At 42.2% G+C, this 24,451-nt stretch overlaps 1 protein-coding gene across 4 annotated transcripts; it reads right to left on the reverse strand.

The window, feature by feature from the left end:
- Positions 1-774: 774 nt before the first annotated feature.
- Positions 775-24,317, reverse strand: INHBA (inhibin subunit beta A). Of its 4 annotated transcripts, XM_079149887.1 has the most exons (5): positions 24,145-24,317; positions 20,565-20,747; positions 18,438-18,519; positions 15,479-15,983; positions 775-6,164 (listed from the first exon to the last, which is right to left on the reverse strand). In XM_079149887.1, exons 4-5 carry the CDS (start codon positions 15,864-15,866, stop codon positions 5,278-5,280), a joined length of 1,275 nt encoding a protein of 424 aa, XP_079006013.1. In that variant the 5' UTR covers positions 15,867-15,983; positions 18,438-18,519; positions 20,565-20,747; positions 24,145-24,317; the 3' UTR covers positions 775-5,277. The 4 variants fall into 4 exon arrangements, with proteins under 4 accessions (XP_079006013.1, XP_079006015.1, XP_079006014.1 ...); XM_079149889.1 differs by lacking the exon at positions 18,438-18,519; XM_079149888.1 differs by lacking the exons at positions 20,565-20,747; positions 24,145-24,317 and having other exon boundaries at positions 18,438-19,142.
- Between the last annotated feature and the right edge of the window lie 134 nt (positions 24,318-24,451).

The following is a 24,451-nucleotide window of genomic DNA, read 5'->3' on the forward strand; positions in this document are numbered from 1 at the left end:
ATTAAGTTTAGATACCAATTTAGTCCTGGGTTGGAATCCTTGTTACCACTAATGTCACTTAACTGAGTCTGAGATTTCTCTATAAAAGCTGGGGTCATACCTACTGTGCAGGGTAGTTAAAACAATGATATGCTAATAGCAAATAAAGTTATGCATAGGGACATTCTTGGTCCACATAGATATTTATGGAAGCTCTTTTCTCTATATAAACTTGAGGATGGACATAGATACTAGACAAAAACTAAAGAAGAAAAAGTTGAATTAATTCTTCACTTTACTTTTGATTCCAAGTTGGTTCTGTTGGTCCTGGTATTAGAACTAAGTATGGTTCTTTCCCATGGATATAGTTCTCTACCTCTGGTTGGTCCATATCTTTCTAGTTTTTTAGTTAGAAAGAAAGAAGGAAGAAAGAAGAGAAAGGAGGAAGAAAGAAGGAAGGAGGGAAGGAAATAATACATCTTTATTTCCTTTAAGTAGTGGCTACTACAGTTGGAGAAATAGGAAAAGAACAAAATAAATAAAATATAAGTATAGCTGGCCCAAGCATCTACAGCCTATTCCACGCCTCTGCCATGGAAATATATGTTCTTTCTCTACTTGAGCTAACACTGCACAGTTTGTACTCTGTTCCATAATCAGTCTGTTTCTCATTCTCTTCTGGATAATCATACAGAAACAAAATTACCACCCAGCAAAGATTGTGGCAATATGTGTGCAAAGTTGATCTGGGAAAATCAATAAGAAAGACATAAAATAAAAATAAAAATAAAAAAATAAATCCCAAACAGGTCTTTTTATTTAACATAAGGCCAAAGAAGCTATCAGGCGTTGCTGAATACTGTCCACTAACTGTACAAAATATTGACTGCATGCCTCGCAAACACCAAAATATCCGCTGGAATGCCATAGAAATAAATAACTTCTGCTATAAACACATGAAAACATATCAAACTGTTATCTCTTTAAACATATTGTAAATAAAAAAATTACCAGTACTTCTACACAATAAATATTAAGAAACCATTGACATAGTTGAAATGCACTCATATAAATTAACAACTTTAATTACATTAGCCAAACAGACATTGGTTAAAGAATTGCATGTAGTATGCAAAAAAAAAAAAGGACCCACAAAATAAAAATAAAAACAAACAAACAAACAACATCAACCACAGAACATAAAAGTTTTAAAACAAAACAGGCTTCAGATTATCTTGGCTTTCATAATTATATTTTTCTTTTAAAGAAAAATATCAACCCATTGTCAATGCACTGTTTTTCAAAGCATTTAAATAGAGGGTAAAACCCATTGAAAATTAATACAGAAGAAATGATTCACTTTATGCATAAAAAATAAATAATAATATAGCTGAGACATGTGGTTTGCTTCTGCTCTTGAAGATGTGAACAGCTTCTAAGCATTCATTTTCTCTGACCCATACAATAGCTTCTCAGTAATACAGGGTTTAATTTAAACACATACAGTGTCCACCCCCAAACCTTCTGCCCACATCTACAAGTTTCATTTATTATGTAGGTTTTCAGGGTGACTAAGTTTTTCTCTACATTGAAAAGGGAAGTTGCCAAAAGGCCCACAGGAAATCATATTTTCAAGCGAACATGATAATTTGAATCTATGTTTAATACAATTGAGACATATTTGCTCTGGTTTTTTAGAGTCACCTCCTGAAGTCCAATCCCACAAGAGCAGAAAAAAATTTAACTTGCTCTACCTTCGAGGAGAATGCAAGAACTTGCCTTGAAAATGGAGTGTGGAATCAATCTTAAATAGGCATGAAATTGGCTGGTCTTCTGAGACAAGAAAATCCCAACTCAGTGTACTAGAGTTTGCTTTACTTTTTTGGAAAAAAAAAGAAAATGTCAATTCAGCCTACAAAATACTTATTTTTCTTTAAGGGATATACTGAGGACAGGTGCTTTTCAGAGCTTCTAGAATTAGTGTGAGCAGTTATTTAGGAGCCTAGACATCAGCCCTAGAAAAGGAATGGAGAGAGAGTGGGATCAGCAGAACCACCCTCCTATCAAGTAAAACCTACCACCAAGAACCCAAGATGACAGGAATTAAAAGCTTCTCATTTTGGCCCCATACAGCTGTGTAAAGAGTGGTTGTTCACAGGGCTTTGTATCTGCTGAGATTAAAAGATGATAAAATCATATCTTTTGATATCATTAAAGATGGTAGCGATTCATAATTCTAACACAAGGCCATATAAAAGTAATGAAACAGGGTTAAAGTTTATGGGTGTAGGACCACCCAATCATTTAATTTTTAATCCAAATATTGTCATATGGAATTTCATTTCACTCAGTTTTAAATCACTATGGCACTAATCAAACCCCTTCTTGCCACTAGAACTGAAAGGGCTTATCGAAATGGCAAATTCATTTGAGATGAACGGGAACCCCATATGGCTGCCTTTGCAAGTTCCTGTTCTTTTCCGTGGCCTTGACCATTTCTTACTGCGTAGTGAAGTAGGACTCATTTCCTCACACTACGACCACAGGTTCCAGTATTAGTTCCAGTACCAAAGAAGCAGCAGTTTGAGGCCCTCCATGATTTTTGTGAAAACTGGAGAAGTTGAAATGCCATCTGCTCCTCTTCCTAACTTCCCTCCCCATACCCATCTTCCCCATGTGCATGATATCCAAGGCTGAAGGACCTTAATTAGAATCCACTAATGAGTTTCTCATGCAGTATATATTGTTTCCTGCATAAGATAAGGCAGGCCTCTAGAATATGGTTAGTACATTTGCCCAGTAATGAGGCTAATTTGCCTACACATAGCCTAATGTTATACTACACTGACTTAGTATAATTTTAAGATGAGCTACACCACATTTTGTAATATTTGGTTTCTCACTGATATTTCAGTTTTCTAAAATTACTTTTTTTTAATCTATGGATTGACAGAAGGTTAAAAGTTTCAACATCTTACAAAATACTGATGAATGCAATTGTTCTAAATTAAATTTTTTTCAATTTTTTCAAATGTTTGCAGTTTCAAACAAGTCAGTAAAAATAAGGCTCTGTATTTTCAACAGCACATAATGAATGACTTATTAGCTGTTTTAGGCAAGCAAAATACTGAATAAATTAGATAGAAATTTAGCTTTAAGCAATACTTTGAGATTTATAAGACAAAGTTATTTTCCCTTTTAGCATCTGAATTGATACATACAAACTTACATATTGAGTTTTAAAATTAATTAAATATTAGAGATTCATACTGCTGCCCTAATCCCAGCCTTCTTTTAACTCTTCTCTTTCTTAACTCCCATTCTCTTAAACACCTTCCTCCAAATTATTTATCTTTTAAGTACTAACATTATTTAACCCAGTGGGTGCAAGAAATATCTCTCAAAATCAGGCCTAAACCATTTTTAAAAAATTCACCCAACTCTTTTATTCTGGCCTACAGATTAATTTTTTTCCGGAAAAGTTTCTGATTTAAGATTGATTCCAATAGATAATAAATAGAAATCGAAAAAAAAAATTGACCTATAGTTTTGATTAATATCCTGTTTTCCCCACAGGGGATAACTTGTAGCGGGGCGGGGACAAGAAAGAGGAGGGAGTTTGATCCCTGTACATTTAAAGAGGGCCTTGCTGAATATTCACTGGAATTTCCAGGCTTTTTCCCAACCAAATTTTTGAATTGCGCCCACCTAGTTCAGAGTAAAAGCAAAAACTATAGCCTATCCTTCTTAAAAATACTGTGTTTTGCACACAAACATTCATTGCTTTAAGAACATTAAAAAATGACAGCCTGAAGTGCTTAAAATGTGTATGGACATGGTACAATACATGTATATATACATACAGATATGCGTATGCACAAGCAATGTATATATACACATACAAGCATGTAGTCTCATGAATTTGAACTTGATATCCAACAGTGTACAACTACTGCACATCCAGTATGAAATGTCCTGTTTCATGGATGTAAAAGGAGTCAAAAACCAAACTTCTCAGGGCTTTGAAGCCTGAACACAATCCCCCCTACCGAACCTTGAATCTCAACCCCTGACTCATTGATGGTGAATGATACCAACCACAGACAGACTGTTTAAAGGCTCACACAAATGTCTTTGGTGTATGTGTCTATTTTTTAAGGTACAAAATAATAATAATAATTATAATTATAATAATAAAAATAGCTATTTTGTGTGCTGTAGCAGTTCTTTTATAGCTCACATTAAGTGCAGCTCTTAAACCCCACCCCCACCCCCACCCAAAGAAAATACTTGTTAAATAAGGATTAGACAGGTCAAACACCATTGTAGTGCAAATAGTAAACGATAAAAAAAAACAACAACATTTACAAAATATAGAAATGTTTGGATCCAACAGATGGACAAACATATTCCTTTCAAGTATCTCTCCTTGAAGAAAATAAAAATTAATCAGGTTACTTCCAATACAAAAAAGTCTCTCTTTTTGTTCTCTCTCAGGTAAACAGTTTCAAACCTATTAGGTTGCATAGTTCTAAGATCATAAGCACCTTAACGAAATGTAACTTGGTATTCTTTTTTCCTTGATCTTTCAATCTTCCCATTCTTGTTCTCAAAAAATTTTTTAATGTTGGTTTTTTTGTTTGTTTGTTTGTTTTGTTTTGTCTTGTTGCGAAAGTGGTGCAGAAAAAGAAAGTGTGACCACCTGCACACACCTGTTCTTTTATAGGTATGTATGTGTATGTGGTGTGTGGAAACGCCTATGTGGGCGTGCCTGGTGACATATGCAGTGTCACACAGACACGTGTGACCTGGGTAGCTGGGTGGGACTGGCCCTTCCAAACTCATGGCTTTCTAGACGTTATTTGGGTCGTACTAGTCCACAGTTACTGCAGACTAGACAAGGTGACTTGGAGCTCACAGGGGAACCGCAAGGGGGGAGAGGACAATACCCGGCTAAACAACTGAGGTCGTCAGTTTGATTTCGGAAGAAACGAAGGGTACACCCTTCTCCCTTTCCCTCCCAATTCCTGTCTCCTTCACTGCTTCATCTCTGAGCCCTGGCTAAGGATTTTTTTCCACATCCTCCTTCATCTATTTCATCAGGTTTTGTTTTTAGTTTAGTTTTTGTCTTTTTTTTTGTTGTTCATTTTTTGTTTTTTGTGTTTTTTTTTTTCGTTTGTTTTTTAATTTCTATTTTTCTGATTGTTAAACTCAGAAAACTTAAATTTTTTTTTTCTTCATTTTGCCACTATCTTCTCTGGACAAACCTAGTTCCCTTTCCCCCCAGGCTGGGTGACTCTAGGAACACCCACACTCCTCCACGATCATGTTCTGAATGTCCTTTTTGATGATGTTTTGCCCATCGTCATAGTACAGCATGGACATGGGTCTCAGCTTGGTGGGCACACAGCACGACTTGAGGTTGGCAAAGGGGCTGTGACCCCGCATGCGGTAGTGGTTGATGACTGTTGAGTGAAAGGACAGTGAGGACCCCGACGTGCCTGCTATGTGGCTCGGGCACTCACCCTCACAGTAGTTGGCGTGATAGCCAGAGGGAGCGATGATCCAGTCATTCCAGCCAATGTCCTTGAAGCTGACAAAGAACTGTTTCTTACAGCAGATGTTGACCTTGCCGTCACACTCCAGGCCCCGCCTTCGCCGGCGGTGAGGGTGGTCTTCTGATTGCCGAGCCTGTAGCATGAGGAAAGGTCTGTGTGATTGCTCCTTCTCCTCATCTGCTCCTCCTTCACCTCCATCCTTCTTCTTCCCATCCCCATCCTCTTCTTTCTTCTTCTTCTTGCCCAGTAGCACCAGGCTGGTGCCGCTCTCCTGGCACTGCTCACAGGCAATCCGCACATCCAGGGAACTCTTGCCCTGGTCCAGCAACCGCTGGATGCTGCTGGAGACAGGAAAGATGTGCCAGGTGCTCTTGCGAGCATCCACCACCTTCTCAGATAGCAACAGTTCACTCCTCTCTCCCTTTAAGCCTACTTCCTCGGCCTCATCCCCTGTGTCCAAGCTGCCCTGTGGGTGCTTCTGCTGCTGAAAGAGGCGGATGGTAACTTTGGTCCTGGTCCTGTTGGCCTTGGGGACTTTCAGGAACAGCCAGATTTCCGCACGCTCCACCACAGACAGGTCACTGCCTTCCTTGGAAATCTCAAAGTGCAGAGTCTTCCTGGCTGTGCCTGAAGACAAAATGCAGCACAAGATAAAACAGGAACACGTGTTAATTCCAGCATTTGTATCTACTCTCTATTGCCAAGCAGGTAAGAGTCTTTTGCTACAGATCATCTAAAACAGGGGCCAGCAAATTACAGCCCCCTGGTCAAATCTGTCACAGAGAGGCTCTCAAGATAAGATTAGGTTTTATATTCTTAAATGGTTGAAGAAAAATCATGTTTTGTAATATGAAATTCAAACTTTAGTACCACAAATAAAATTCCATTGCAACAAAGCTTTGCTCCTTTCTTTCTAAGTTGCTTAGGGCCACATTTGCAGTATCACACAGAATTTAGCAGCTACAAGACTCTGGATCACAAAGCCTAAAATATTTACCCTCTGACATCTTACAGAAAAAAAAAGTTTGCAATCCCTTGTTTTAGAATGAACTGGGCCTGGGGGCCTGTGTCTGTTGCCTCACTGTTTAATTTCAGTTTCATCTTCTATAAAATGGGAACGATATAATAACATTTGACCTATTATCTCACAGGTTTGGAAGGACCAAGTAGGAGAACATAAATGAAAACACTCTGCACGCTCTCAAAAGCACTCTGAGCTGGACCCTTCTTCCCTGTCACATGCATTCTGCCTCACCCTTCCATCACCTCTGTCCTGGGGTCACTCACTACAGCAGGTTTTTCTTCAAAGTGGCCTCTCCATCATGGAGTCAGAGTTCTTTCCAATCCTTTCTCCAGTAAGCTACTAAAGGAATCTTCCCCAAAGATGGATCTGATTACACCACCCCCTCTTTAAGTCCTTTCCTGACATCCTGTAGCTCTCAGCAGCCAAAGGAAACTGCTCAGGACTGAGCTCTGTGTCAGCCTTCAACTCCAGCTCTTGCCCAGCACCCTGTTCTTGATGGTTCCGCTTCAAGGTGTTTCCTTGAGGGGTAAAGAATCCCATGCTCTGACTCACCTGTAGGTAGTGACACCTGCTGTCTCTGCTGCCTAGATACTCCTGCCCTACCCCCAGCACACCACCCCAAGTGACTGATCTTAATAATAGTTCAGTTTTCAGATTGGACTGTACTTCCTCCAAAAGCTTTCCCTCTCATATATTCAGCCACCACCCTCTTGCAGTCTAGATTAGGATGCCTGAGGTCTGAGGTCTTATTTAAATATCTCATTCATTGCCATAGTCTAGTGTTTAGAACAGAGTAGACAATGATATGATTACTATTTAACAAATGGAGGCATTCTTAGCATTAAGTTATATTTAAGTAAGAGAGCCACCTTCTACCTCTGAATCCTTCATTTTGCCTCTGTCCCTTTATAATGCACTAAATGAGCACCAAAAACATATTTCAAATAGCAACTGTGGCTAACACAGGGGAAATCCTTGCATTGTCAGAATAGTGGATTCAGCAACTGTTCAGTTCTAGCCTAACTCTAAAATTAGAAAGTCATCCATTTCCTTTTTTTTCCCCTTCTTCATATGCACCTGTATGTTTATTATGCAGCACCATTTACTCTAAGAAGCAGGTGTCCTGACTAGAATCTTTTGATTAATCAAACATTTTCCCTCACTTCCCTGTTTACCACTTGGTGGTATATAGAAACAGGTCCTCCTTACCTGACCATGTGCCTATTTATAACTGTCCACTGTACACAGATCCCAGGTACAAATCTGGGAGCAATCTTGAAGAAGTTCATCTTAGAAGTCACAACTCCCTAGGAGGATCTCCCTGCCTGGATTTCTATAGCTAACGGAAATCCAGCCGTACTTATCACTCGAGGCCCTGAGATGTTTACGGTACTATAAATTTTAGGCACAGTTTCAAGTTCTCTGCGGCAGAAGGCAGGCTTTTCTGTGCACTGCACGCTGTCGATTCTGTTCTTAATTTAACACACTCTGCACACTGTGATTATGATAGTGGTAAATTCACTGAGGCAAGGGCCAAGAAGGGCTGCATATGGATATGAAGGGTTCTCTGGCATCTTTGTGCAAACTTGCCACGACGATGATGGTGGTGGCACGGGAGTTCCTCTGACTCCAACCTCATGTCTCTGGCAGGAGTTGAAATGAATAATAAAGCCGGGTTTGTGATTAGAGAGAACACCAGAGCAGGGAGCAGTGAGGGGGGAAGCTGTCTTATTTTAGAAAGCATGATGACTTTTTATTTTTTTAAATGTGAATCCTATATTACCCTTTGCTAAGAATTGGTAGTGTTTTTTCATTGTTTTTAAGAAAGGGAAAGTTTTAAGGAGGATCATTTAATCTAACATAGCAATCAGAAGCAGATAGAGTCCAATGGAGACCAGACAGTAAGGCTGACAGAAATGTCCCCAGTCTCTGGATATTGGCCTAGAGGAACCTGCAGGTTCCTGCCCCTAAGTATGGGCACCTCAGCCCTGCCAGTGGAGAAGGTTGACAAGCTGGATGCTGTTTCCCCTTCTGCCTCTGTGCAGGGCAGCTTCTGATATCCTAAGCTGAACAGGGTGTCACTCCACAAACAGAGAGATAGTAGCTGCTAAAAGAAGCCAAAGGGTACAAGTTTGTGTTTTGTTTTTCTAGGAAAGCACACCTGACTAAAGCCCTGAATGGGAAGGTTCACTGGGTTTCAGGTAACAGGTAACACATCCCCCCAGGCTCCTTCTTGCTCTGCACTCATACACACTTGATGGGGGCAGGGAGTGGGGGATGGGGGTGAGGTTGAGGGTGAAGGTGGCTGGACTAGGTAGTGCTAATCCACAGGCTGGACATTCAAGCTGGGCACAGAGGCTTGTGGGTCGGGGACAAGGGAGGGTTAACTGGTCAACCCCCAACAAGTGACAGCCACATGTCACTTGCTTTTGTCAACTGCTTTTGTAGAGCCCGGGGAGGGCAAGGCCACGTGCTTCCCATCACACAACCCTGCAGGACTGCCCCTCATTTCACAAGAGCAGGTTTCTTATGCTGATCTAGCCCCACCCCTTCTTCACAGGCAGCTGTACTTGGAAGCAAATGATTTAGTGTTCCTGAGAGAGGATTGTACAAAGAGAGTACTCATTAGAGGGGGCTCAATCTGTCAGGTGCTGTTATATCAGGATCAGAGAGTCATCATAAAATGACTTTCGCGCTGGTCTTGGCTGATAATTAACTGTATGGCATCGCCTGTGCGTTGTGGGGAAGCACGGGTGCTGATTTATGCATCAGTTTAATTATCTGAACTGAAAGACTGCTCCCTGTAGTTGCATCCACTGCCTGCCTGCTTTCTCTCTCCCCCATATTTCTGACATTTGGATTTTCCCCCTACTAATTGACATGCCTGTCGCCTCCTTCTCCTGGTGTCCATTTCTGGAACTGCTATTTGTATATTGCATGATATTTTATCAGGGAAAAAAAATAAAACTGAGATCCAATTTCATGAAAATGCTGTTGCCATAATGCTCAGGAGGACAGGGGGAAGAAAGAGAGTCAAGTCTTCCTAATGTCTACCTCATATGCAGGTACATTTTACAGGTTCTATTGTATTCTGACTGGTTAAGCAGTGCAATTTTTTTTTTCTTTTACATTAGCTTTCATTGCAGAAGGGGGTGGGGAGAGTGAGATGGCTGGAAGCTGACATGGAATTACTGTTTTTCAGGGCTGCCGGTTGCAGAAATCTATTACAACCCTTAGAAAAATACAATAAATAGTCAATTTGTTATATTCACTCTATATCTATATTATCTGAGGGAGATGGCTATACTGCAGTGTTGCTCTCAGGATGCCCCCAATCTGCAAATCTCTACGCATAACAATTTACAAAATGGAAGAAGGTTGCCTGAGGCTGAGATGTTTAGGATCAATTTCTAATCAGTTTCAGCTTTGACTTAAATATCCGGTGCTGTAAAAAACAGAAATGGAAGCCTCCCATAATGCTTGGTGAGCAGGTATGACATTAGTTTGTACAGGTGTGCCCTGGATTCCTACACTATTTTCTAGCTAACCAGATATAGCTAGTTGCTTTGCTAACCTTTCATTACCTACACTCTGATAATATTCTTTTCATCTTCTGTGCTATTTTTTTTCCCTTCCAAAAGCAAGGTTGTATCACAGCCTGCTCTGCCTGAGTAATTCACTAAGAAAGTCCCACGCAAATCCATGTGGGTGATAATATCTCATCACTTAAACCCCTATGAGCTCAGTGGACACATACGAAAGGGAGAGAAAAATGGTGCCAAAAATTGGGTAGGGATCAGTTTGCACCTTACAGAGAATACCTTTGAAACGTTGCCTGCTGGGAGGGCTGGATGGAGGAAAGACTGCGTAAGCTGGAAGAGAAGGTGTTTGTAACACGTTCTCCTTTGCTTTCAGAATGTTTCGATAACTGAATCATGAAGGCATGCCAAGGGTTAAGCAGGCAAGCCCCTTGTTGTTCCCTTCCCCCACATTAGAATGCCAAATACTGCTCATCCAAAAGTCCAGCATCTCAGATTTGTGGGTGTCTGAACACTTCCAATTAAATAAGCAACACACACATGCAGTGTTTCAGTTTTGTTTTGTTTTGTTTTGCTCACCAGGGTCCTGCGTAAAGTATGCTGCCCTTTTATATATGGGTAATAATTATGTCTCTAATGTTAATGTGGAAAGCCTTGCTGTTTATAGAGTGTATTTAACTCACCACGGGGGGAGGAAAACCTTGCTGTAAAAAAGCGTCTGTTACTTTAATTTTCCATTCTTCATCAAGGTTTCCCTGTGCCTAGATATGGCATAGTCAATGGCAGAGCATAGAGAGCTGCCATTTACAGCGTGTGTGTTCTCTAAGCACTAACTTTGCATCTGGACTGCTTCCAGGAGTTTCTGCAAAAGGCAGCAAGCAGGGTATTTAAGGGTTATTCCTCCTTTCACCTATGGTAGAGGATTCTGCCTGTAATACAACTATAGGTTTGATTATAAGTTGTCTTGACTGATTATTATTTTTTTTTTAGTCTCAATTTCTCTTCTTGGAATCCGCATTATTGGATTGTTGTAAATGTTCGGTCACAAACATTCATCGTGTATGCCTCTTCCACTTAAATGGTAATGAATAAGAAGGTTAAATACTGGAGGATCTGGGGGGGCCTTAGCTTCCTAGAAAAAGAGTTCTCAAGGTTCAACCTACTATATTTCACAGACTTCTAAAGTTCCTGAGAACTTTTACACTTTTGATTTTGAACCCAAGAACCAATAGAGTATGAAGAATTCTGTACTATATACAGCTAAAGAGACTATGCTTAAGCATTTTTTTAGCAAAAGAAGGGGCCAAGACAAATAAGTATGTTCAAGAAAAGTGCCTGGGAAGGCATTACTCCCGTTCTCCAAATGTAAAAACTGAATTTCGACCCTGACATCTCCCCTGCCCCCATTCCTGCTCACCTACTGCACAGGCCGAACGAAAGCCACTATTAATCTCTTCCACATCTTTCCCCGCTTCATTCCTCTCCACACCCTCAGTTCGCATCCTCAGCAGCTGAACACCATGTTCCTACCAGGCGTTAAATAAATCGCCTTTTTTTCTCCCTTTTCGAAGTTACTTGTCATTTGTCGCTGGTGAAAAGCGTTGATAAGACAGGCAAACCAGGCAACGGAATCAGGGGAGATGGAAGATGTTTTTGTAAAACCCAGACGACCGTATTAGGGAGAGACTTGTGAGCAAATCAGTATCGTTGATGATTCATGGTCACATTTCTCCATGCTCTGCTTTGTTTGCTTTTGAAATTTATCACTCGTCTGCCTTCCATAGAGCTCTGGAATGTTCACATGTATCACTAGCACTCTTATTTCTTCGCCTTCTGTCTCTTTTAATGTATTACAGGTAGTTGTGTTTCTCCCATCCCATAAAATTCTAACTTTTTCAGGAGGATGAGAAGGGACAGGAAGTAACTGATAATCACCAAGATTAGGGTGCTACAGACTGGGGCTTCCAGTAGGCGCGACTGCCTTTCCCAGATGAACTGATGAAGACCAAAAGTCTTTGGAATGCGCCCTCTTGTGGCCAATCTTTCCCCATTATTCAGAGAAGAAAGTGTGTAACCCCTAAAGGTTCAGAGGTTCATGAGGAGGAGTGATTCACAGGATAGCTCAGAAAACAGGTGGGGAATGGAATGGTGGGAGTCAACTCCACTTTGAGATGCCTTTCCTGCCTGGGGTAGTGCAAGGGGATATAGCCACCAAGGAGCCTGTGAAGACACCTGTTTGAGACGTGTACATTTCATATCTACTGTAAATGGTATCCTCCAAGAAGGAAGATTTACGTACTGCTTTCAACAATGCCTAGGCTAGGGGAGCATTATCCACTTCTTGGTGTACCATTTGTCTTTCCCCATCTTTCTAAAATAAGTGCTCTCCATTGCTAAGTTAATCATGAGAATCAGCATCTAGATTTGGCAGCATGTGTGGAGACCCAATGGTATATTGTTATTGTACATTGACTGACAGGCTACTGTCATGAATCAAAAGAAGACAAAATGAGACATATCAAGCAAAAAGGCCTCTGCTTTTAGTTTCATTGACAAAGTGGTAGTTGGCTTCATTTTACTCATCCCTACTGCCTTCTCTTTGAAGAGAAGACTTACATAAACATCGAGGATTTGGGGCCAGCCATGCAAAGAACACACTAGCTTTGGAGAGGAATCCTGGGTTATAGCCAAAACAAGAAAATCATTCTTATTTGTTGAAATAAATTTCAGAGAGTCTTAGAATGATTTCGCTGTTTAGCCAATAACTGACACCAGTTTCGCAAAGCTGGGGCATTTTCTACGTGAGCACAATGGGACAAATTCGGTTAAAAGAGTTCAAGGTACCTTCAGCTTTATGATCTCTCTACTGAAGTGGCCATGCTTTGGCTTTATTAAACAATCAGGGGAAAAAGGCCAAAATTAATCATACCTCCCCAAACTGAGGAATATTGAGGTTGAAAGGTACATCTATGGCATGCTCATGGGTGACACTTATGACTGAATTTTCTTCTGTGCAAATAGTTGTAAAGAAAAGAAAAGTGCATGCCCTCTGCTATTCTCTAAGAACCTGGACATTCCACATAGTTGGAATGTCATTAAAGTTGTATTCTTCCAAAAGCAATAAGACATAGATCTTTGCCCTTCATTTTTATATATTTACCACAAGTATTCAGATGACAAATATGTTTCCTAGGTAGGAAAAATTGGCAACAAAATGCTTGCATAGTACCCTGTTTGGGGAATATATTTTTTATGCAGCAATCATAAAAATCTATGAAATTATATTAAATCAACTTGAAGTTGATGTCTATAACTTCCCAGAAAATAGGCAATTATAATCGCCTCCCTTTAAGAGTCCAAAGTAGAGATGTAAACTCAACCAGAAGTTTCCCATTACAAACCTTAAACTTTAGTCAACATGAACTGCCTTTTAAAAAAGCTGTTCATTTTCTCTCAGACCAAACCCCAAACAGAGCAGTAAAAAGTGACAAGGTCCCATATAACTGAGAGATCGATTAGCACTGAGATGAGGGCCATAAGTAAGAAAAAATGTAAATGGTCCAATTCTTTCACTGCCAGATCTCTAAATGCCAAGAGAGTGATTTTCTATATACAAGTCCAGTAAGTCATAAGGAGGGACATATTGCCAGCATGTATAGTTAAAAGTGATCAGGAGCTTAGGTATATTTAGTCATATGATGTGTTTAAAGCCAACTGAGTAGAGGTTGCTGCTGAGGCTGTCAGAGGTGGAGGTTGGCATATAAAAACACAACCTGGGTCCCTTCGTGTCAGGACACACAGCAGCCCTCCAGACCACCAGAATGCATTCCATAGGCACAATCCAACGTCATAGTGTTTCCTTTCCCTCATTTCCACCAGGAGAGGTTGAAGAAAATTAGGTGGTAACTTGAAAACTCCAACCTGACTTTTTCCTCAGTAAGTTTCAGAAGATAAAGTCACAATGATCATGATTTTGGGGGCTGCATCCTAAAAGAACTTTCAGGAAGTAAGCTGGATCTACCTTAAACCAGAGAGGGTTCAGGGGGTAGAATTAACCTGCCTAGGAAACTTAGGGTCACTGAGGTTTCTTCCACAGGGGGAAACCACAAAGTCTGCAGGCTATCCTTTCCCCCCAAAAGGATACTCAGGTCTCCCATGGCTTTCTTGAAAACAGAACATCTGAGTCAACAGGTTTTCAGGATTGGAAATTCTGAGTGTTGCCTTAATTGTTTATACTGCTGCGGCAAACTTTTAAACAAAATGCTGGGAGTCCCTGCACATACTTTACTGGCCATATGCTCTACCAAACAAAACAATGGCATTCCTTTCAAATGGATTTGGCAAGGGATCTGATTCTTTAGCCTGGCATTACCATGAAAGCAACATGGCATTAACACATCTGTGTGCCCAGCATGCATGGGCTTGCAGGCATGCAAAAAGATCTGTGTCCTGTAACTATAAAAATAGCCTGGCTCCAAGTCCACCGCCCATAGTTTTGACAGGTATTTTGTGTTCAGCAACAGGTTACCGTGGTCTTGGGCCAACAATTAGAATCTATTTATTAAAGTTCTTCCTCTTAAGGATAGAGTGAGAGTTCACCGTAGTATCTGAGAGCACTTTGTCAAGGTTGCATTCCTTGGCAGAGAGTTCTTGGTAACTTTACAAAGAACAAAACTGGGTTTTTTGGGATTTTCTTTTGGCTTTTTTTTTGCCCCCCTTGGTTCAGAGAGCAAAAGTCAGTGCTCCAAAAGTGACGCTGATTCAATGTCAACTGTCCCCTAAAGTAGTTCTTTACTGCCTAGGATGTGCTATACACTTGCAGACAGAGTTTCTAAAGGTAAAAATGACTGTCATTAGTATGTATGCCCGTGTCTGATGTGGCCCCAGATAGGACTTTTAAAGGGAAGGTTTGTTTTAAGGTAATGACTTTGTCTGTGCCATTCTACTCTGATTGCCTACACTCTAGCCTCCCATCCCTAATAAAAACTTTGGATGGGGTCCTGAAGACAACTTTGCTCCCCAAGCACCCGAAAATGCCAGGCTTTCATCTGACTGCTCAGATCTGGTTTCATAGGCAGAGTGAGGGAGCCCCTCACAGATTGGCTTCCAGCTCCACATTGGCCCAAGAGCTTCCTCCCCGTGTGACGGGCTGAGTTTAGCAAGTGTAAGCTAGTCATCTCCAGGCAGAGCTCACCCGAGAATTCCATTTCTGTGAAGCCCTCTCCCCCTCCTCTCCGTCTGCTACCATCACCTAATAACTAATAACCTTCCCAGGCAGTTTCCAGCTGGAGAGAAAAGAAGTTCCTCCTAGGACTGTCAAAGAAATATATTTTACTTCCCCCGCCCTCAACCCCCCCCTCCCAAATGCCAGCACCAACCTGATTCCGCAAACGTGATGATCTCCGAAGTCTGCTCCATAAGTTCATTCATTTCTGCCCTCCTTCCAATGTCATCCTCTATCTCCACATACCCGTTCTCCCCCACTTTGCCCACATGAAGCTTTCTGATCGCGTTCAGAAGCGCCGCCTTGGGCACCGGCTGGGTGACATCGGGTCTCTTCTTCAAATGCAGCATGTTTAAAATGTGCTTCTTTACGGCCTCCACCATCTCTGGCTGAGAGTTGGGTACATCCTTTGGGAGGGTGGCCAGCGCACAGGACGGACAGTCGGGGGCTGCGCTGTGCCCCTCGGATCCTGGGGTGGGGGAACTCCTCACTATAATCCAGCAACTTGCCCACAGAAATCCTCTCAGCCAAAGCAAGGGCATCCTGGCAGGAAAAGTTGTTGTGATTGCCTTTTTTAAAGGCCCTGCTTTTCCTCCCCCCTCACGCACAGGTTTTTTGGATTTTTTTTTTTTTTTTCCTTCTCCTCTTCAGCAAATTCTCTGGAACAAGAGCAAAAAGTTTTCTGTGAAGTTTTGTTTGCAGGTTCCCTCTCTGAATGCAGTCAGTGCTGTAGGTTTGTGGCTGTCAGGGAGGAGAGTTCTGACTGTCTCCGAGTAAAAGAGAAGGAAGGAGGGAGGGAGGGAGGGAGGGAGGGAGAGAGGGAGGGAGGGAGAGACAGGGTGGGGGGGAGACAGAGACAGAGAGGATGGGAGGGAGAGAGACAGGGAGAGGGGGAGAAAAGAGAGAGGGAAAGGGGGGGAAAGGGAGAGAGAGGGAGAGAGAGAGGGGAAGAGAGAGAGAGAGAGAGAGAGAGAGAGAGAGAGAGAGAGAGAGAGAGAGAGAGAGAGAGAACGATTGGCCCTAAGTGAGTGAGTGAATGGGAGAGGGAGGGAGTTTGTCTGTGAGTAAAGGCTGTGATTAGGGAGGGAGGGACAGCCCGTTTTCTGACAGGCTGCTTTCCTTCTGCTGGTTGCTCCCTCTCACACACCTCTCTTCAAATACCACCATTCTCGGGGTTCTACGTTCCCTCTACAATAAATTTTCCTCATTTTGTTCACTTCTTTTTTCTTTCTTTTTTCTTTCTCAGTCCTATCCCTTTGCTTCACCTTCTTCCTTTTTTGGAGGGGGAAAAAAACAAGCCCCAACCAAAGGCACTATCTCAATCCACAGGGGTGGCTTGATCGGAAAAGTCTGCCCCCGCACCCCCTCCACTCCACCTCCACTGCCCTGGGTGACGACCCACCCACCTGGCTGAGGTGGGGCTGAGGGAGGTCGGCTGTCAGGTAGCAGAGGTCAGGGGAGAGGGGCCCAGGGGCACGCTGCCGATTGTTCTGCCTGATGGAATCCAGACTCCTTCCTTTCCCCCACTCATTCATATTTAAATGTTCAGGGTCCTCAACCCCGGCAGGCGAGCTGAGGGGAGCCAACAGAACTTTTGTTTGGGGCCATATAACATACTTTACTTTTCCCAACTGGGCAATGTAGCAGGGCACAGAAAGAGCTAAAGGACAGGCAGCACTTAACATGCCCAAGTCCTAGGAAGCGCTTCTCCTTTTCCTCTCTCACCACCCCTTTCAAAAATGACAGCCTACCACCCCTTGCCCCGACTTCACAGATAAAACACAAAATCCATTTGGCCTTTCCCACATTCTTTCATAAAAAGAGTGTACTCGTATGACGTGAATAACTGGCCCTATGGGGAAAGAATCTCTAAAATATATTGGCAAATTATTTTTCTCTGTCATGTGATAGTTTTTTCAGCTTGTCCCCTGCCCAGTCCTGACCAGTGCATTCATAGAGAGACTCCTCCACTGCTCCCTTTTCCCTCAAAGGAACAGCCTAGATGAAATCATCATGGATTTGAGTGCTCACAGAAAAAGAAAAATGTGCATGTTTAAACAATGCCTTTCTGAGGCTTTTTTTTAACCCCCCCCCCCAACTCCTTTTTTTCATTTTCTGTCTTATTGCTTTTATCTTGCAGAAGTATCTTTAAGGGGTCCATCTGTTAAAGCTTTCCTTCCTTCTCGGTTTCTTTCCCACACATAAGCCCTCTTGGTTTCTGTAGATACAGTCAGCTTATATCTGACACCTAGTGTGTTCAGAGCATTCTAGTCAAGCAAGCCAGTTTAGGTGGAAAAGAGTTAATAAGTATTACTACACACATAAGATCTGAGTACAAGGGGGAGAGGGCGATACAATTGTGACACTAAGTTAAAATTAGAGTCTGCAGAGGTAACAATGCTTTTCTGAATTGCATAGGCTCTCCCTTTTTCAAAAACAACTATTTGCAAGACTTTCTCTGTAACAAGCTCTTTAACACCTTTGGGGTTTCAGCTCCAGGAACATTAATTGCTCTGCTATTATGCATAAAACTTTGTCCACATTACCTAGAAGTGTCATGTTTTTTAGCAGAAGATGGTGAAAGGATGAGGGAAGTGAGGGTATTTGTATTATAATTGTTTAATAAAACATCATTGTACTCTAATATTTAACATCGCCCACCTCTTTGGAGTCACAGATACAGTACCCAAAGCATGTTGCAGCCCAATTAAGTTTTACAAGAGAGTCTGAAATAGAACTAAAAGTTTAATGACTCCAAACAACTCAAGAGACCTAATAGTAGCATTTAGATAAGTGCAACTTATCAATATTTGGATTCTCTCTGCATGTGAGTATGTGTGTGTTCCCTGAATTTACTGTTTGCAAATGTAACTCTTAAAAATAGCTTTCTCTTTGGCATATGTACTTGTATATATGTGCTGAGTGGGTTGTATAAACACATAATCTATTTGCATGCTCTAGGACTGTTAAAAGCTGTATTAACCTGCCTGAATAGGAAAAAAAGGGTACAAATCACAATGCCCATAGAAGTGCCAATAAGTTGTAAAATTCCTCCTATCCATTCTGACTCTGAATGTGCAAAGAGCTCATAAGTAAAAAGGAAAAAGCATTACCTTTCTGGTCCCTTCTCTTTCACCAGCCGGCTCTTGTATCATGTGGTAAGAGCTGTCTGAGTTCCTCTTCATGGTATTGGCACTGTGAAGTTTTATACTGTACTACTTATTTGTACACTCACACATTGGTACCACTCGATCTGAGGAGGGCTGGGGCTTTGTTTGGGATTGGTTGATCAGCATGACATCAGCGGATGACTGGTTTTTCCAGTGTGAGACATTTCATAATTCATTATCTAATGGAAATCCCTCTTGGCTTCTGAGACACTACTGGGGTGATACACTGAGCCAGTGAAACCTCTGGCTGTGACTAGTCTACGTTTTACAAAAATATTGGAATCAAATAGATCTCAACAAATGTCCAACTTTCAACTTTTACTACTCATACACACACATCTTGTTATATTCAGGTTCAGTTTTATGTCTTTACATAAAACATCTGTTACTTTTGAGGTTGTTTCTATTTACAAAGTATTTTACTGTCTTTTACAGGAAGAAAATTCATAGTGTTCTTATTTAATTTTTTAAAATAGCTATTTCATTGAGGGAAAATATGTATACCCATACGATGATGTCTCCCCTCCCCTGACCTGCACTATTACTTTACATCTTGAAATTGAATGCCTGCTTCATAAATCATTTATCACCAAGAACTTGGGAAATAGTCATTCTCTACAAGTGAACTTCATAAGCATCCTTCCCAGGTCTTTAGAATTCCATTCTAACTTAGAAAAAAAAAAAAAATCACATTTTTTTTTTTTTTACCAGAACTTCAAGTCCTATGATTTCTAAGTTGTTACAAATATAACCTGAGATTAATGAAAAGAAGCAAATGCTCCTTGAAATAGGGGTAAAGTTGGGTTTGGGAGGAAGGGCACTGGCAAGCCTCAAAAATAACTCAGGAGGGGGGAATCCTCCAAGTCTGGTGGAGAAGGGTTGTTTGAAGGAGTATAGCTGAAGCACAAGCCCGGTTCACATGACAAGTTGGATAAAATGTGCAAAATTGGGAGCTAATGAAAGCCATATGACCAGATATGTTGTTTTGTATGCAGGATTTAACATGCATAAAATAAACTTTTCACTGTGCCCACAAGCAAAATATATAGGCTCTGGCCTCCTGATGTGTGGCAGAAGCAGGTTCCTTTAGGACACCAGGAGTTTTCTGTATGAGAGGGTCTCTCTTGGCTACATACAGAGAAAGTGTGGGTGCTAGCTGTGTGTGGAGGAGGAGGGGAGAGGAGTATTCTAAGAACTGCATATGCAGAACTGAAGTAGGAAATAAAGTCATTCGGTTGTAGAGGAAGAGAGGGAATCTGAGTGGCAATGACAGAAACAGGATCAGTGACGGTGAACTCCAAACCTGCCCTTCAGTTTAGAGTTGGATGAACTGAAACCCCTTGTAGGAAAGGAACTTCCCCATTTGAGGGGTGGGGGGATGATATCCAGTAGGGGGAAATGGTCTCCAGGGCATCTGAGCTCACTCCCTGCCTCATGCATGAATCCTGTTGTGCTAAGTACCACCATGTCCCCCTCAAAATAGTGTGGGGTCAAAAGACCAACCCAGACCAGCTCCCAGTTCCACTGTTCCCTCATCAGGCACCCTCAGGTCTCAGCATTCCCATTTATGAAATGGGATTCATATTACTAAGCTGCAGGGTCAAGCCCAGTTGTCAGAAAATGATATGTGATGTTTTCAATTAGACTGTTGGTTCATCTTAAACATTGTGTCACAGCACCCTGACTCCAGGGACCATCTCACACATGTGGTTCTGAAACCACCTTGGCCATCTAATGCCACCTACCAGCTCTGATGTCAATTTCTACCTGGATCCCCTACATCAGAGCTGAACCACAGTAGAAAAGCCTCCTCAGTCAGTAGAAATCAAGGTGGGGGTGGTAGAGGAAGCAGTCAGGTTAAAATAGCTTCTGTGGAATATTCTGGACTGGGAATTAGCTTTTCCCTGCCAAACTCAAGGGCCCAGGGCATGAGCTGGTCAGCTCAGCTCCTGACAAGAATCTCCTTTTCCTTCCTCGGTTTGGTTTCTCTTTCACTTCCTGCCCCCTCCCCCAGAGTTTCCCCACACCCCAGGCCCTTTAGGTCCCGGCTTCTCGGCCCTGCTACTGTACCTTGAGCAACACCTGCTGGCAGCTTCCAGGGATCACGCCGGAACGCGCTGCTCGAGCCCAGCTCGCGGGATGCCTGGAGTCAGGGCCAAGCCGTTCCAAGCGGCCGCCTCTATTTTTACCCTGAGCACCAGCAAGGGCAACTTCTTTTAAGAGCAGCTCTTGATTTTTCCCCCCTTTTGGCAGCTAAAGAATTCAGGGAGGAAAAAAAAAATCACTGTTCAGTGAGTGCAGCTGGGAATCTCTGAACCCAGCCCTCAGTGCCAGGGACTGTAACCACAGCAAATGTCAGGGACCAAGACCTGCAGTGGGGCCGGCAGGCTCCCCAGCGGACAGAGGCGAGCTGGGGAGCGCTCACGCACCCGCACCCGCAAACTGGCCCCTTTCTGAGTGTGGAGTTCGGTCCTAGCAGCTACTGCACTAGCAGAGTGGCCCGCTGCCACCGCGTTATTCACCTAGCGGAGGCGGTCTGATTTACTGGCTACTTCACAAAGCTCCCAACTCCACGCTGGAGCATTTGCATGGCTCTGTGCTCGCCTCGAAGAGCAGCCACTAGCGAACCCGGTGGAGCAGCTTGCTGCGAGAAGGAGCCGGGAGGGAAACTGGTACCTTATTTTACTGTAATTGCAAAAGGAAAGATGTGCCAGAGATTTATATTTAGAAGTTGTATGTTTCTACTTTTATGTAAATGGAGCAATTAGGGCCTGTCTTGCTGCTGCTAACTCCAATGCTTGTGCATTGCTGGGGAGCTGGTGTTTTCAATCACAATTAGCGAGCTGGTCAAAAAACAAAGTTCGTTTGAGGATAAGAGCTCAATTGTGCGGATGGGGAGGAGACCTGCGCCCGGGTGCCGGGCTGTGTCTTGCGGTGGGTGACACATACCTTAGGGGCATGGCTAACCCTATACTGTAGTGGTGTTTACCCGTGGCAGCAGCTGTCCCCATAGAAAGTTGGCATAGATCAAGAAGCAAGAATGTTCACTTTTCTTCTTAAGCAAACCGTATGTCCTTCGGCTTTCATCCAGGCTATTAATTGGTCTCTTTCCTCACTACTCCTGGAACAAGGAGACAGGCCTGGAAAAGGGGACCATTTTTCATGGTCCTGTTATTTTAACTGCTACTCACGGATTGCTGTGATTCAGTCAAAAATGCAAGCCAGGAGACGTGAACACCCCAAGCAGGTGACTGGGAAGTTGTCCTCTGATTCAGCTAAATGACACAAGGCTGGGGGTTCAGAGGCTGCTGACGAGTCAGGGTGCTGTAGTTCCTTCCTATGAAAAATCTGTTTCCAAAGAAGCATGATTTCTGCTTCATCCCGTCTGGGAAACTGAACATAAAACGTGACTATGGAGAGAAATCAAAAGGACTCGAGAGGTGTTCTCAGCAGCTGAGTGTTATTCTGGGCTCAGGCAGGAAAACCTGGCCTGGTTGGTGAGCGGTGACTCCCTCAGAGAGGCAGCACAGTATCCAGAAAACGTGGGCAGGATCCAGAATGGTATTTGCTGCAGTAGATTGCAGGAGTTGGTGACTAAGGGTCTCATCAAACAGTTTAAATTGAATATGGGACTGGCAAACTCTGCCTGTTTCCTGGATAGTGTGCCTGCACATCACTTGGGCTGAACGTTAGAAAGATTTGGGACAAAGATGGATTAGCATTTCACAGTCAAAATCAAACTGGGAAGCTGTCTTGCCTTAAATCAATGAATGAATAGTTGAAAACAGGGAGAGAAGGAAACATTAAAATTCCTTCCAGAACAACAAGGTTAGAAATGGTTAATGCAAAACTCAGTCCCTAAGACTCACAATTTTCTCAGAACCACCAGAATATCCCACAAGACCTGTATTCTGTAAAAGCACCTGTTCTCAGAGTATTTGGGAATGCCCTTGTCTGAAGGGGCTGAGGTGGGAGGGTGCACCGAACGCTCAAATTAAAAAGCAAAAGTATCCAATAAGTAAACTGTTATTCTTCATCCCAGAGCAGTGGTTCTCTACTGGGTGATTTTGCTCCTGAGCAGACATTTTACAACATTTGAATGCAATTTTGGTTGTCACAACTGGGAGGGAGGTGCTACTGGCATCTAGTGGGTAGAGGCCAGGGATGCTAGTAAACATTCTGCTTTACACAGAACAGTCCCCACAACAGAGAAATGATCTGGCCCAAATGTCAATTGTTCTGCAGTTGAGAAATCCTGATTTAAAGTGATAAAGTTCTATCTAATTTCCTTTCCATCCATGTTTCAATAGGCTTTGGAAATACAACTTGTAACACTGATAAATATTTCAATTATGCAAAATTCTAATAGTTCAAGTGATTCAGCTTTCTCATGCAAAAGTGCTGCCTGACCTCTGGAAACCCACACTAGACTACCAATACCAGAGTTCCTTAACAGGATCATTGTTAATCCAACCAACTTTCTTGTATGGCCTCAAATGCATTTCCTGCTTTGGTTAAAACCCAGAGTGGGATCTTGGTGACCAGCAACAAAGTAAGATGAGTTGGCCCACACCCAAGTTGTTAGGAGGCAAGACTCATGGAAAAGAGTAAATGAATGGAGAATTGGGTTGCTCATTTTAGCAGTTCAGTATCAGATAAATCCATGCAACAGAGAAATCCCTGAAGTCAAATTCACAGGCGTGAGATTACCATGCCTGTCTCTTAAGCAAAAAAATAAATAAATAAAAATTAAAAATTAAAAAAACAACAAAATAAATATATATGATGTAGCTTGATTTTATTTGTTTAATACCTTAGGGGAATGACATGCAATCAATATCTGAAGAGATGAAGAAGAGGTGCTTGGCTAAATCCTAATGCTTGTTCCAAGCAATATTATACTCTAACCTTCCTTTTCACAAGGAAGTGGTGGGTTTTAAAGGAAGGCCATGCCCCTCCAGGTGTTGCTCTCCTGAGAGGACTGGAAAAGCTATAGAGAAGGATCCCTCACCACAGAAAACAATAATAACCAACAAATGGTGAAACTCACAAAAGGGAAGTTTTCCTGGATCAAACTAGCTTACATGCGAAACGCTATTGTGCAGCTGATGAGGACTAACTTCCCTGGTTCACGGCTTAGCTCCTGAGTGACTTGGGTCATGCAGAAAGGAGAAGGTAGGTCAGAGGTCATTTTAAGATGAAGAGAGCCACAAGGGGAATGTCTTAGATACTCCGACGCTTTGTCATCTCCCCGAAGATATGATTCACAGTCTCCTCAGGTAAATGGTCATTTTGGAACCAAAGGTTTCAATCAACTTCCAAATGATTCAGAAATGCCTGGATTTCTTCCCAAGAAGTAACCATTTCATACATGCAAAAAACTCAATATTGAATGAAATAATCACATACAACTTCTGTAGAGAAATATATCTTGAATAAAAACTTTGTGCATACATACACTAACTCCGACTGAATAAAAATGCCCTCAAAGTTCTTCCTAACCAACATGTATTTCTAAATTGTCATAACTCACTTCTAACCCAATCAGGAAACATCTGCTACAGCAATTGATCTTCTTATTTCCCCAGAAGATTATTGAAAAATACTCCCCAAGGAACATATAACAAATTGTCATAATCATTTTTCTCACCTGGATCCCCTCGGGTAATAAGTTCCATGTTGATGATTTGAAAACACAGAGGTTTTAGCCTATAGATACCACTGGACTGATAAGAGCAGAGATCTTGATTTTAATCCAGTTTTGCTTATCCACAAAGATACCCTCACAACTTGTTCCCAAATGATAACTTTGGAGGGGAAAGCCAACAGAAAAGTCTGAGGGTTGTCCTGTGTGTTAATTTTTTTTTTTTTTTTTTATCAGTATGCTACCTCCCTCATGTCCTGATAGAGTCCAAAGGTTCTGTGCCTGTGTGGGAGCAGCTCCTCCCAGGCACATC

This window comes from Sciurus vulgaris, assembly GCF_902686455.1.
Source record: "Sciurus vulgaris genome assembly, chromosome: 8".
Classification (NCBI taxonomy): domain Eukaryota; kingdom Metazoa; phylum Chordata; class Mammalia; order Rodentia; family Sciuridae; genus Sciurus; species Sciurus vulgaris.